General features: G+C 49.6%; 1 protein-coding gene across 1 annotated transcript; it reads right to left on the reverse strand.

Annotated features, from left to right (window-relative positions):
• ZIC5 (Zic family member 5) lies at window positions 292-9,031 on the reverse strand. Its single transcript, XM_005653825.3, has 2 exons — window positions 7,358-9,031; window positions 292-3,089 (listed from the first exon to the last, which is right to left on the reverse strand). Exons 1-2 carry the CDS (start codon window positions 8,898-8,900, stop codon window positions 2,647-2,649), a joined length of 1,986 nt encoding a protein of 661 aa, XP_005653882.2. The 5' UTR covers window positions 8,901-9,031; the 3' UTR covers window positions 292-2,646.

Here is a 14,417-nt window from a genome sequence, read left to right on the forward strand (position 1 = left end):
CTGACTAGGATCACTATGGATATTATTAATTCTAACAAGTGAATGCAGCAACCCCTAAGATTTATGCTACTGCTCTGTGCAGCCTGCAGGGCTTCATCTTCATAAATATGCTGTGTATTTTTAGATTAGATTGTAAATTACACTAAGCTGTAAAAATACTTTATTGCTTGGGCAGGGTGAAGAAATAAAGAGATCAAGGGAAGAGAATCTAGCGATTACTCCACGAGCAACATGTTCTGTCTGGAAGAGAATGGCAGAGAGAATGCCTTCATGTAAAACATGAGCAATACATAGGAAGAATACCTTTATTAAATGTTCTCCTTCATAATCATTCTTATTTTCTTTCTATTGGAGGTACACATTTTAAGTTTTTATTTTAGGTGTATCAGGAACCAATAAATCTGTGGCAGAGTTAACCTATGCATGGCAAAATACATAAAATACATATTCCTTTGTTCCATAATAAATAAACCTGTAAGCATAATAAAGAATAGTGCAAACTACCGTTGAAAAGTTGTATAAATAAAACAACTCATTATAAATCAGGAATATTTTGTTTGAATAAGTTTACGATACATAAATTATCCCCCCAAAGTTCATACCTCATCTTATTTTGTCTATTTGAAAGAGCTTTGAAAGTGAATAATATGAACATCAAATAAACTTTAAAAATGTAGAATTATTTTATATTCAAGTTTTATGGTCCTTTTCTTTATAAAGGAGGGTCTGCATGTTTCATATTCACCGTAACAATCTGAAGACAACATTGAAAGGCTTTCAAAGTGACAGCACCATGCACTGTACTAGTAATAGAATATATCTATAAACTATATATAATCTCATCAACACAATGCAAAAGAGACATGCAGGAAGAGTCCTGGTTTTCACATTACGTTGTTCATTCAAGTAAGCTTAAAAATATATTTTCCCATTTTCTTTCCTTTTCTTTTTTTAAAATAAATCGTAGATCATAAAGGACAGTCTTTCACCAAAATGTATAATATAATTATTTCTTTGGTGTGCTTTGAACTCTTCCAGGAAAAAAAAAAAAAAGGATGATGTCTGAAAATAAATTAATTCAACTGTACAAATAATAGTGTTCACATACAAGTTATTAACAATGACAAGACTACATCAACCACTCAACAGCACACAAAACAAATTTCTACAAACCCTGGGGAGGGGGTGTCTTCAGGGTCTCTGAGGATAAATTAGTGCTCTTTAGTATATCTGTATGATGTTTATGATGGACTACGTTTTGCACACGAGATGCGTTGTACCAATCGAAAATAAATTGACTAGGAGTTATTGTCCCAGGTCCTTGACCTTTTTTATCCTAGCTTGACAGCTCTGGCAAAGGTCACACATTCATCAGTGTTTGGTGGTAACTATAAACCTTTTAAAAATGTTAATATGTATAGCAACTCCCTCCCCTCTTTTAATGTAAATCATACACTGTCATTTTCAAATGGGATAGAGTTCCCGCGTGCTCTGGTGGAAGGAAATGCATGAAAATGCAATTTCTGGCATTGAAAAAGAACGACTTTAAAAGGTTGATACAACAATTTAAAAAAAGGGTAGGCCTGTTTTTAAAACAACAGCTTTCCCCCAGAATAGGCATGTTGCCAACATCACACCTCCTTACGCTTGCCTGTGAATTTTGGCATCCCAAAGAACTTAGGATCTAAAATGCAATCTCTTTATTACACAGGAAGTTTGGACAGAGTAAAGAGGCAGCATCTGAGAATTCAGATTTTTAAAAAATGGTAAAATAAAAAAAAAAAAACCCGATAGAGGAATCTGAATTTCTTGTTTTATAAAATAGCACAGTTTCACAGTTGTCTCCCGCAGCAGCTTGCTCTTCGCTCCACTGTTGCTTGAACAATCACAGTAGCACAATACATGGGGATGTACTAGGCTGCTGCATCTTTCCTTTAATCATACAAGCAGGGTACTGAGGAAATAATCCTGTATAAAAATACCACATTAAGGTGAGCTCAGTAATAAAAGAGTAGAAATTAAAAATTACAAGTATTCGAACTCAAAGGGTTTTTACAAATACGTCTGGACCCCCAGGTACAGTCCCAGATCTGTTTGTTGGCAATGCAGCAAGTGTGTGGTTTACAATCAAGAGGCCTTGGCAGAATTAGGGCCCAAGCAGGAGGCTGCGAGGCTCCAGAGAAGCCCACTCTGGTGTCAAAGGCTTCCTCGAGGCACTGCAGGAAACGCAGAAGAGGCCTTGTTGCTGTGTTGAGTTCTGACTTAATGCTCTTTCGCTCACCCTTGTAAAAACTACATATATATATTGCATTGGCAGTGTGTTTCTTGATTTACTAAACTCTCCATTCATTTTCCTTGGTACGGTTTGCTCCCAGGCCTGTCCCCCTGGAACATACAAGTCCAGCTTGGTTGGGTTTTTTGTTTGTTTGTTTGTTTTCTAAGGGGGAAAAAAAGCCCAAATATCTTAATTAAATTAATTAAATGTACAAACACCATAGGGTTTCATACTGAATAAATAGGGCTAATTAGACCCGGTGGCAAGGCTGAGTCACGGGTTTGTCTCAGGCTCGGCATTGTCTCAGGTTAGGATGTGGTCCAAGGGCTCCCCCTTATTCTTGGACTTATTATTATTATTACTAATCAATTCTAATGCATCGTCCGCACAACTTCAGAGTTCCCGTACATCTCCTCGTCTTCAGACTCTGACGTCGTCCCGTTGCTGGAAGGGGTGTGGAGGTGGCTGGGGGCCCCACTGGCCTGGCAAACATACCACTCATTGAGGTTGGTCACCTGAGGGGACAGAGTGCTTGAGCGACTCCTGGTTGGGTCCAGCACAGGGGACAAGGGGGCACCCCCCGGAGTCCCCAGTGAGGAGTAACCCAGGGCTCCTGGCGAAGGCGGCGGGGACTTGCAGTGAATCTTCATGTGCTTTCTCAGCGAGCTCGGGTGGGTATAGGATTTGTCACAGCCTCGGATCTTGCAGTAGTAGGGCTTGTCGCTGGTGTGGACATGGGAATGTTTCTTTCGATCACTGCTGTTGGCAAACTTCCTGTCACAGCCATCAAATTCACATTTGAAAGGCTTTTCCCCTGCAATAAAGCATAGGAGAGGTTAACAAGGTACTTTGCAGAGACCTCTCACATGAGAGAAATCCTGGAGCAGCCGTGAGGTTGTACTTTCCCAGCATATCGAAGACCGACTCCCAACCTAACTCTTAGGCCTCATTCCTCTGTGCCAGGATGCAGCAGGGAAGGGAGACTTCGGGGCTGTGTCTGATGTCCCCTGGCCTGGAGGCTCTCCTTGGCCCTGGGCTAGTGAGAGGCTGGATGTCAACCACTGCAGTGCCACAGGGGTTAAGGTGAGAATGGCTGGAGCATGGTCTAGGCTGTAACACTGAAATTTAACTGGGAACCAAATACTTGCATCCTTGTTCCCTTTAGGGTCTACAGCCCCAAAATTCAGGTAGATTCCCCCCATCAAGAAAAATGCTGATAAATTACTTCCAAAGCCAGAGCTTGGGTGAAGAGAAGAAAAACACATGCACTCCAAAGTAAGCAGGGGTGGTGCAGTAAACGTGTAATGATGTTTTGTTTCAGAGTGTCCCCCAGGATTTCACTGATGGAAAAGGAAAGGAAATACAACAAAACCCCGTTCTCTTCAGAAATAAAAGACACCTCTGAAACACAGGATCCCACGGCTACATTTTTTACAAGCCTAGCTGGGCAGAGAATAGGCTGGTGGCCTCTTCATCCTACCAGCTTTCCTTACAACTTGGTGGGCAGTTAAGAGCCCAGCGAAACAGAACCTTAATAAATGTTGATAAGGACCATAGGCCTCGTTTACCTGATGGTACAAGAAATTTATTCTAACATAATAAATTGGCTTCATCGTCAAAAAAGATCAACTATTTTCTTTGGGCCCATTGCCCCTTTAAGCTGCTCTACCCACCCCGGGAACACAAAGCCTTTGAACACAAGGCCCTGAGTCCCGGTGATGGTGGAACTGCGAAGTAAGACAACTAGATATTCAGTCACACTTCACCTTGCTATTAAAAAGCAAAACCAGGAAGACAGCAGCTAACAGAAGGAACTTTTCCTCTCACCTTAGTGTCTATGAACTTGATGTATTTGAGTCCTTAATTGAACATGTCATCTCATACATATTATGGTATAATAATATAGTCCTTTTCTTTAAATGATGTTTAAAAATAAAGGTAAATTTCTCTAGATTTCAGCTGCTACTCCGGTGACACACAAGGTATGGTTTTTCCCTTGGTTTTTGACAATTTATTTTATGAAAAGCTAAACAACTCTTAAAAGATATTTTAGTGTACATAAATTTTTGTGGTGGCTTTTCTTATACAAATATTTCAGAGTCATTTTCTCTTTTTAAATTTCACCAATAATACCTGCTTCAGTGCTAGAGTTTGTTAGCATGTCTGAAAAGTATTCAGGTGCCTGGCATATAACTCACCCTACCTGGAAATAGTGATTTAAAACAAAATTAAGTATTATTCATATACCTCCTACATTGTCTATAAAGAGTGGGGAAAAATACAACATAACACAATGATCATCACAACCTTTAAAATTTTTCTGTAGATGGGCTGCAACAAAAATGGTTATCAAGTTTATCAAAACATCAGTTATTTGTCCTGGTTTCTGTATTCCACTTTTAAGTTGGAGTCATAATAATTTAATACAGCATTCTTCCAAAAGAATTATAATCAGCCTTTCCTCAACATGGAGGCTTAAGTGGTTTTATTCACCCTATGCAAATGTGCAATGTTGTTTTTAAAAAGTCTCATGTTTCTCCACAAGCTACGCATCCGGGATTGTGCAGAATAAGCGGCTGGGACATTGCTGGCTCTGCCACTGCACATGATAACGAGAAGCATAAAGAATCAGACCCAGCCAAGGCAGATAGGGAATGAAAAGAAAGTAGAAAAGCAAGGATAAAGGGGAGATGGAGGAAGAAAGTGGGGAAGAAAGGAAAGGGTGATAGAATTGCCTACTTTATTCAGGAGGTCCTGGGGGGGGCGGTGCGTCGAGCAAATTCTACCTGGCTAGAAGGGATGAGGGACCCCACTGTTTACATTTCAGATTCTGCCAGTGCGGTCGCGTCAGAACTTAGCTACTTCACAGAGTTTTAGAGCGAGAGGAACTATATGTGAGAACTTGAGTCCAGCCAGAGGAAGGTTATAAACGGAACAGGGGGCACGTGGGTCAGGAAATGCACCTTCGGGAGTGGCCGGGGATTAATCCTTTGATCAATCTGTTCCGGGATCCCGGATAACACCCTCCCCCCTAAAAGGGAGAGCGCTATAGTGGGGAGGGGACTCCGGTGTGGCCCCTCTCTGGACAATGCTCAAGTGGCCCTAGGACTGCCAGAAACACCCGGCGCTGGTTCAGGCAGCGACGAGAGGGCGCTCTCATCGCTCCCCGAGGGACCGGCCGAGGCCCACGCAGCCACCGTGAGGCTGGCGGGAAGGCAACCTTGCGCAGGACAAGGGACTCGGGTCCCCTCGCGCCGGGTCCCCGCCCCCGGCAGCACGCGCGCACGCCCCCTGGGGGCCCGGCCGCGAGGGGGCGGGAGGCACGCGACCCCGCCCGGGGGAAGAGCCGGAACCCGGCCAGCGGCCACCTCCGCTCCGGGCGGCCTCCCTGCCGACCAAAGGAAGGTCCACTCCCCTCCGAGATCTGGAAAGGAGGGGAGGGTCCAGGTCTCAGGCTCTGCTTTTGGGGGTCCCCTTTGGGGGACCGCTCCGCTTCCCCGCGTACCCCATTCACAGCCCCGGGCCCCTGCCCGGTGGGGAAGTTGTGGGCACGGGGGCCAGCAGCCGGCTCAGCGGGCCAGGAGCGTTTACGAGAGCCTCGTGGAAGGTGTCCTTTTGGAAAAATCATCAAGGCTGACCGCTCCCGATCAGAAAAGAATAGGGCCGGTAAACGGAACTCCGGGGAAAACGCGCTCCCAAGTCGGTCACCGGCCAGTCCGCAGGAGGCCTGTCAAGTGCCAGCGACAGGAGCAAGCACGGGGCTCCAGCCTTGGGCCCCCGGACCTGGTTCCTCGAGCAGGTGCCCCAGTGGCCTCGGCACCAGCCACGGGCCAGGCGTTGCGGCCCACGCCCGGAGGCTGCCTCCTCGCCGCCGCCGCGCCGATAAATCAGCCAAGTAATTACTGAATGTAAACTCCAGTTACTTAAGTGTCCTCCGAGGGGTAATACTGTCTGTCCCTATAAATCCGTCTGCGTTCGCGCTCATCAGAGCTTCTGCCCAGGACGCTCGTCTGTTCCAAGGGGCACAGGACCTACAGGGGCCATCCCACCGCCCCAGGCCGTGGGCGCCCTCACCCGGGGCCGAGGCACCCCTAAGTCAGGGCTCGGCGTGGGGTGGGAGGGGTCCCCACGGCATGGTGGGCGCCCCCAATTTCCAAGGCGGGGAAGGCCCAACAACCTCGAAGGGCTCTGCAGCTCGCCCAGCCCTTCTCCCTGGAGAACCTTCTAAAAAACGGCAGAAGCCAGTTTCTCCAGCACCCTCTAGGGCATGTGTGATAAAAATGTGTGACGGCGCGTGTGTGTATAGGTGTATATGAATGAAGGTGAGTAAATGAAGTGTGAGTGTGTCAGGACATAAGGATGTCCCAGCAATGAGGGAGGGGTGTTATGAGAGAACATGGGTGTGTGAAGTTTGTGGGATGTGTGTGCACGTGAAGGTGTATGTGTGGGGTGTGTAACGGTGGGCGAGGGTGTGTGTGTGTGTGTGTGTGTACGAGGGCGCATTACTTTCCCATTTGCACCCCGCCCCAGAGAGACGGACCCCCTCCCCTCCTGGAGGGGCCACACCGAGCTGGGCCTCAAGGCCCCAATACCACGGCAAATCACATGGGACCGCGAGGGGCCTGCCATCCGATGGGGAGAGAAGAGCCGCCGGGGTTGGCTCCGGATCCGGCCCTCCTTCCCCATCGCCCTCCCCAAGTTCCCGGGGCCGGGCGAATGGGGGCTGCCGACCGTCGTGGGCGCCTTCCTGCTCCGGCGGCGGCTGCTTCTGCTCCGGGGCGGCGGCGGCGGCGGCTGGAGCGCGTTGCCGGTCCCGGCGGAGAGGCTGCGGGAGCGCTGGCGACTCCACCGTGTGGGAACCCAGCGCGGGGCCTGTGTGTGCTATCGAATTACTTATTCATAGAAAAAAAGGGGGGGAGAGAAAAAAAAGAAGTCACATGTCCGGGTTATACGTATGCGAAAAGAAGCAGCAGAAGGAGGGAAAAATTAAGGCGAGCAGGAGGAGGAGGAAGAGAAGCAGCGGCAGAAGCGGCGGCGGCGCGGGAGGCGGCGGCGGCGGCGCGGCCGGGGACAGACACCCACCTGTATGAGTGCGCTTATGGATCTTGAGGTTCTCGGAGCGCGCGAAGACCTTGCCGCAGCCCGGGAAAGGGCAGGGGAAGGGCTTCTCGCCGGTGTGCACGCGGATATGGTTGATGAGCTTATATTTGGCCTTGAAGGGCTTGCCCTCGCGCGGACAGTCTTCCCAGAAGCAGACGTGGCTGCTTTGCTCGGGGCCGCCCACGTGCTCCACCGTGACGTGGTTCACCAGCTCGTGCATGGTGCCGAAAGTTTTGGAGCAGGGCTTGGCGCCGCCGGCCGGGGGCGGTGGCGGTGGCGGCGGCGGCGGCGGCCCGGCCAGCTCGTCGGGGTCGATCCACTTGCAGATGAGCTCCTGCTTGATTGGCTGCCGCATGTAGCGCAGGAAGGCCCCGGCCGCCCCTGGGAGGTGGGGGTGGTGCTGGTGCGGGTGCTGCGCGGGCGCCGGCGGCGGCGGCGCCGGGGGCGGCGCGTGGTGTTGCAGGTGGGGCCCCGGTCCGGCCGCCGCAGCAGCAGCCGCCGCCGCCAGGTTCAGGTTTAAGTTCACGGCTCCGTAGCCATGGAGGGCGGCGGCTGCAGCGGCCGCCACAGCCCCGTAGTGCGCATCCCCAGAGCGCGGCGCGAAGGGCGGCTCCGCGCGGCCATACAGCTCAGCGGCCGCGGCTGCCGCTGCGGCCGCCAGCCCCAGGCGCATCTGGCCGTTGAGCGGGTGCGGGTGGCCGCCGGGGCCTCCCGGCGGGTCGTGCAGCGCGGGGAAGAGCGCCGGGCCCCCGCCGCCGCTGCCGTCCGGGCCAGCGTAGGTGCCGCTGGCCGAGATGAACATGCCGGCCGAGTGGGGAGGCGGGGCCGAGTGCTGGGGGGAGCCGGTGCCGGACCGCTGCTCCCCTCCGAGCGGGGCCCCGTGCATGGCCGCCGCGGGGGCCGTGGCGGAAAGGTCCCTCCGGAGGACGAAGTCCCTGCTGTGGCCTTTGCCGCTGCTGCCGCCGCCGCCACTGTTGGTGGTGTAGCCGGAGAGGGCAGGAGGAGGGGGAGAGGGGGAGGGAGAGGGAGGGGAAGGGGGTGAAGGGGAGGGAGGAAGAGGAGGGGCTGGGGGCGGGGGCGCGGAGGATTGCACGCTGCTGCTGCCCCCGCCGCCAGGGTAGGTGCCGGCGCCGGGGTGCGCGACCGAGGCTGCAGCGCGGGCCGCGGCCGCTGGGGCCTCGGGCTGGGCCGGGAGCGCCTGGGAGGGAGGGCTGAGGCCGAGCGCGCTCGCCTGGGCCATGTGCTCGGGTCCGAGCGGAGTGATGGCCACGCCGGGGTCAGCGCCCAGGTCCCGAGGGCGGAGGTGCGCGGCTGTGGCGCGGAGTTGGGAGTGGGCGGACGGGCTGGCCAGCGCCGGGAAGCCAGTCATGTTCTGAAGCGGCCTGGCCTGAGCCGTTGCCAAATCCGCTAATCTCAGCGCTGGCGTGTTCCTCTTGCTCAAAGGGGGCTCCATCACAACTACACAATCAGACCCATAGACCCTCACTGGGGGTACTTTTTTCCCTCGGCCCGCCCTCAAAAACATGTATGTTAGGCGCTCTTTAACTTCTTTGTCCTGGCCTCCTAACTCTGCTTATTCCGGTTCCCACTCTGTCCTCCAGCGATTGGCAGAGCGAACACCACATTTGAGCTGCACAGTGGGACCGAGATTTTGGAAATGGCAAGGGTGGGATTGGAGGGAGCCGTGTGATTGGCAGCCGCCGCAGTTGCCCGATTGGCTCCCTTTCAGGCCCGCGGCCCAGCGGGGATCCGCCCCTGTGCTCGCTGCCGCCTCCTGCCTTTGCTTTGCGCCCCCTCCTCCCCCGGAGCCCTGCGTCCCCGCCTCCCCGGGGATGCCCAAGTTGCACTTGCAGAAACTTTGCTCTCGGCCTGCGCGCGCAGCGCTCCCATGACGCGCCTTGAGGAGAGGAGAGCGTGCGCCGGCACGCGGCAGAAGGGCGCCGGAGGCTCTGGGCTGGGCCCCCCCGGGGGGGCAAAGACCGGGCGGGTGAGCCCCGAACTTCAAAAACCTCCGCTCCCTGCGTGCAGCGTCCCTTCCAGCATCCTCCCGCTTTCTGTCTCCTCCCTGGGATGAGCTCTGGGCTGCTCCCTCGGGGAAGAGGTTGAACAGATGTAGGCGCGCCTTCGTACTTGTAGAGGTGGTGCTGGAAACTTATTTGGGAAGGACACTCCGTCTGCTCAGCGTTCGTATAGGGCGCACTGACAGTAGATGGAATGAGCAAGGATATTAAAATCCTATTGGTTGCAAAACCCACCGAGTGAAGTCAAAATAAATCTTTCCCGAAAGCAACTGTTTTACCTCCACTTTTTTAGCTCATGGAATCCTTTTCAACATGGTTCAAAAGAGTTAGCTCGAAGTGTAATCTCACTGCTCCTCGGTTCTAGATCTGCCACTTCCAATTAGGTCTACCGGGGGAAAAAACATCGGGCAGCGATTCTAACTTTTGCCTCTCGGAGATACGGTGGCAGGGCAGGCCAAACAGCATCTCTCCAGAGGAAAGCAGCTAAATAAATGATACCCTTTAAGCAGAAGTTCTTCCAGTCGAGAACGCCCTCCACGCGTGTGCCTCAGTTTCTTTGCAAGGACCACGGATTAGAATTGATCCAATAAAATAAGTATTTAAAATCAAGCAATATTTGCGATTTACTTGCTAGTAGAATAATCTTTTATCCTATTACTGTTTCCTAATAAACTCATCTAGCTGAGCTATGTCTTACTTGAAAACGATAAAAGCTAGTTTTGTTTTGTTTTTGTTTTTGTTTTTTAATGAGACTCTTCCCTTTCAAGCAATATACTATCAAGTCTTTTTTAAAAAGAGAAAGGTTCTTGTGTCACGGGTGGAGTGGGGGTGGAGAAATGTGACATTCCTGCAACTTTAGGGATCTTACTGCCCCAAAGTGTCACTTCAGCATTTAAAAGGAAAACATCTTAAAATTTTGCCATGTTCCATGATATGCAAAAATTAAAATCAAGGGTTTCAATTTTTATTTTGTACCCTACATAAAATTATTTGAAAAAAGGGACTTAAACATGGGGATTTTTCTTCTGGGATAGAGTAAAACACGTTAGCAGCTTAATTCGTTTTGCCGTCCAAGTTTAAAAAAAAAAAAGTACATAAAGCCATCTTCTGGAAGCTCGCCCTGAGAAGTGGTAACAAATGTTTTCCAAAAAGAGCTGATTTGATAGCCCGATTTCCACCGATGTGACCCATGTTTAACAGGGAATTTCCCTGTGAGCCTTGGGAATGTCATTTCTCTTAGAAAACTGACAAGCAAACAAAGAAAGTACTACAATCAAATTTCAAATGGGCTTTTTCTTTAAGCTGCAGTGAAGCTCAAATATGAGGAAATAAGAAAGGCATGAGGGCAAACAACGAAAAAAATTTAATAAATAGTGACAAATCCACATCTGTCCTTGGAGAGCAAGCATCCTTTCACAATTTTCAAAGACTTAAAAGGTCTCAAGCCAACCTGCAAGGTGGAGGGAGAGTGTGTCATCTCTATGAATGGTTTGTGGAGAAAGCATCATTTTTGAAAGTATCACCACTGTCTTCATTTCCTCTCAGAACACTTCAGATGAGCTTCCTTTATTTGAGTTTCTTGGCAATAATCATCAATACTTCCATAAGGGAAACTTTGCATTCAAGCCTGCACATTACAAGAGAAAACTGAACAAAAAGAAAGAATAAAGACAGAAAAAAATAAACTCAACCTAGCCTTTAATATAGACTGTTGAGCATTTTTATTGTGCAATAAAATGGCTACCTCCACCTCCTTCAACATAGCTTTTCCTCAAAATTATAACTGCTTTGTTTTATTGAATTGCTGAAGTTTAATGGTTTAATGGGTGAAGGCATGAAGTAAAGGCTGTAAAAATGTGAATAATGGTGCAGCAGAGCCGTGCGGAATCTGGAACCCGCCTCCTTGTACAACTCTTGTTAAACACAGCGTGATATGTATCTGTCATTGATTTAATATGTCTTAATTCAAATATAGCTCCCTGATCAATTTCTTTTTATGGAAGCTTTAAAGCAGCAAAGACTTTCTTAGGAAATGATAGAGATTTGAGTAACGATTAGGAAGAGGGATATTTACCAAGTGCGGTTAATGAATATTTGCAAATTTATGACCAAACCCCAGACCCTAAAAAGATAATTGACTCAGGTAGATCGACTTGAGATGCTAATTCTTCAAAGAAAGAACTGGGAGCAAAATTTCAATCAACACCAATAAGGCGCCAATAAACCGCCTGCCAATTAAACCTGAGAATAGGCCTAGCTGGATGGTCATCAGGAAGGCTCGCAGTGGATTTCCGGGATTGCCCTTCTTTATAAAAGGCTTTTTATTTTGTAGACGCGCTTTTTTGTTATTGTGATGACCCGCCTGACCCCAGGTGCGCTGGGTTTTGGGAGCCAAATCCAAACCCCTTCACATCCCGAGTTTCCAGGGACCCAGTAGCAGTGCCACACTTGCTAAGTAAACACCTTTGCTTTCCAGGCATTGAAGAAAATCATAAATAGTAGTGTTTTTGTTTTTGCTGTTTCGTTTTGTTTTATTTTGTTTTGTTTTACAGCAAGGGGCTCTACTGGTCGTTATGCCAGTTCCCCTGTGGATTTAGTCCTACATTTCCGCGGTGAGGCTAGTTCCTGGAAGGATCCTCAAAACCTATGCCCTTGTGGGCGCATCTGTAGCAGAGGTGCATGTGTCGGGGCAGCAATGTGGCAGTCCGTGAAATTGCCCTTTCTGGGGTCAACAGGTGCTCTTGGGGAAGCATCGATTTCCAGACTTCTTTGCACCCCGAACCCCAACCTGCTCCAGGCCCCAAACAAAGGCGCGAAGAGGCTGGGGAGGTACGGTAAGCGCGGAGCTGGCCGGAACCCGGCCGCCACGCCGCGCCCCGCAGCCTCGAGGCGGCAAAACCAGGTCTCTGGGGAGGCCCTGGCTGGCGCTTAGGGCTTCCCGCTGCGCCAAGGGGGGACTGCGGCTCCCCGGTGCCCTCCGTTCACCGAACGCAGCTAAGCTGTCTTGCGATGGGTGTGGGCAACTAATAAACTCTAAGGGAAGTGAATTGGACATTTCCTGGCTTTTGAGCTTTTGTTTGATTGTTTCTGCAGGCGGGGAGAGGGGGTACGCCAAAGACGGAGAGGTGGACTAGGCTGGGGACCCAGCGAGCTGCCTTTTATTGCCCTTGCAGTTGCTTCCCGGCTCGCCTGTCCCGCGTAGTTTCCGCAAGGGCGGCCCCCTTACAGAAGGGCTGGGTGCCCGGCGGATTTGGAGCGCCTTGTGCCATCTGGGCTGCACCAGAGGCAGGTTCAAGGGCGGAGAGGGTGCCCCGAGTTCCCCGAGGGATCAAAGGCCTTTTGTAGCCCAGCCCAAGGCTCCAGTGTGTGCTCAACTGGGAGGAGGAGGGTTCTTATCAGACAATGGAAAAGGGAGGTGGGAAGAAGCCTCCGAAGCCAGGGCGAGGTGAGCAAAGGGGCCCAGAAAACTGCATTTCAGTTGAGCTTTGTCGTGGCCGGAAGTGATGAAGATTTGGGGTTCAAGGGCTTTTTCCCAAATCAAGTTGCTAGGGGACGAGGCAGTGAAGTACCGGCTGCCTGCACCGCTTGCACTCGGCCGGGACCAGCTCCCCACGGTCCAGCCCTCATCACGGGCGATCCAACCCGGTGGGACCTGCGACCCAGCCCTGAGGCCTTGGGTGTCCGGAAAAACCGCACAATTCTCTGTTGAGTGCTTCTCTGAGTCTTGCCTCTGCTTCTGGCCCTTCTGAGCGCCAGCTGAATCCTCAGCCTCCACGAATACTAAGAGTATTTCTGAGGCTTAGTAAACCGACTATGTGCTTCTTGATAAAGTTTTTGATCTCTGGCTCATTCACGCGGACATAATGAGGATTCAAAACAAAACAAAACAACAACAACCAAAAAAAAAAAAAAAAAAAAAAGCAGCAACAGCAGCTTGGGATATGTGGCCAATACTGAAATGTTGTGGTTTGTTTGTTTTGGATAGTCGTGAATTGGACTTATCCCATTTCCTCCACCTGACCTTAATGCTTGAAAGCCCTTGAAAAATTATGGCTCTCTTCACTTCCCCCCTATGAAAAAAATAAGTTGTAAAACTGACCTGTCATCAAATATTCTCATTTGGTTATCAATCATTTTTACCCTCAGAGATGGGGGTTGTTGGAGAATGGCCTTTGGCCCACATTTGACCATTAGATTTGGTAACTTCTTGGGAAATGCCTAATTGTTGTGTTTTAAAATATGCGTGGAGGTCAAAACAGGAACACAACCCCCCTCATGTGTTCACAGTTCATATAACCACCCAACTTCTTTATATTGACTCCAAAATGTGTTTCTCCTCTCCATTTTTTTTTTTTTAAGAACGTTTTTGGATGGGAGATAAAGCAGGAGCAGATGTGCTTTTATTTTTAATTTCAAATTTTGTAGGTAGTTTTCCTCCATTCCATACCCCTTCCAATATCTAAACTTCAATATTTGAAGAAGCTGTTGAGATAAATCAAATAGTGACACGTTGATGGATTTACTTGTGTAAGCAATATGGTTGACATATGGCATTGTTATTTATGAATGACAGCATAAATTGTATTACAAAGTCTATTGCAATAATACTGCAGTTTATTGGAAAGCTGCTCGCCTGTCACTGGTATTCAACCTCCCTGGATGTAGTTCGCCTGGGAGCCCAAAGGATAACAGCCCTCGAAATAATTAAACACATTGATGTAAGCTAATGCCTCCTGTTTTGGGGGGTTGCTTTTGGTTTTGCTTTGTTTTATAGCAGTGGAAATTCCCCCATCAGGAAGGGAGACAAAGTAAGGACAATTAGTCCTCTTCCTTTTGCAAAAGCACAACCACTCTTACCTAGAATATCGGCTCCTACTTATTTCTGAGTCCCTAATGACGTATGCACCAACCCTGCCTCCCTATCACTAAACTTCTGGTGAACTTATATTTTATAGACAGACTTTTTATAAGCCCAGTTACAGACAGTAAATTTTAACTGTAAGGAGAAGTTCTTTTAGCAG

The sequence above is a fragment of the Sus scrofa genome, chromosome 11 (assembly GCF_000003025.6).
Source record: "Sus scrofa isolate TJ Tabasco breed Duroc chromosome 11, Sscrofa11.1, whole genome shotgun sequence".
In the NCBI taxonomy this organism is placed as follows: domain Eukaryota; kingdom Metazoa; phylum Chordata; class Mammalia; order Artiodactyla; family Suidae; genus Sus; species Sus scrofa.

Excerpts from the sequence above, each read along its gene's own strand:
- ZIC5 (XM_005653825.3), bottom strand. The coding sequence starts at position 8,900 with ATGTTTTTGAGGGCGGGCCGAGGGAAAAAAGTACCCCCAGTGAGGGTC. Across the intron at positions 3,090-7,357 it reads CCATAAGCGCACTCATACAG|GGGAAAAGCCTTTCAAATGT; the intron begins GTGGGTGTCTGT and ends GCTTTATTGCAG.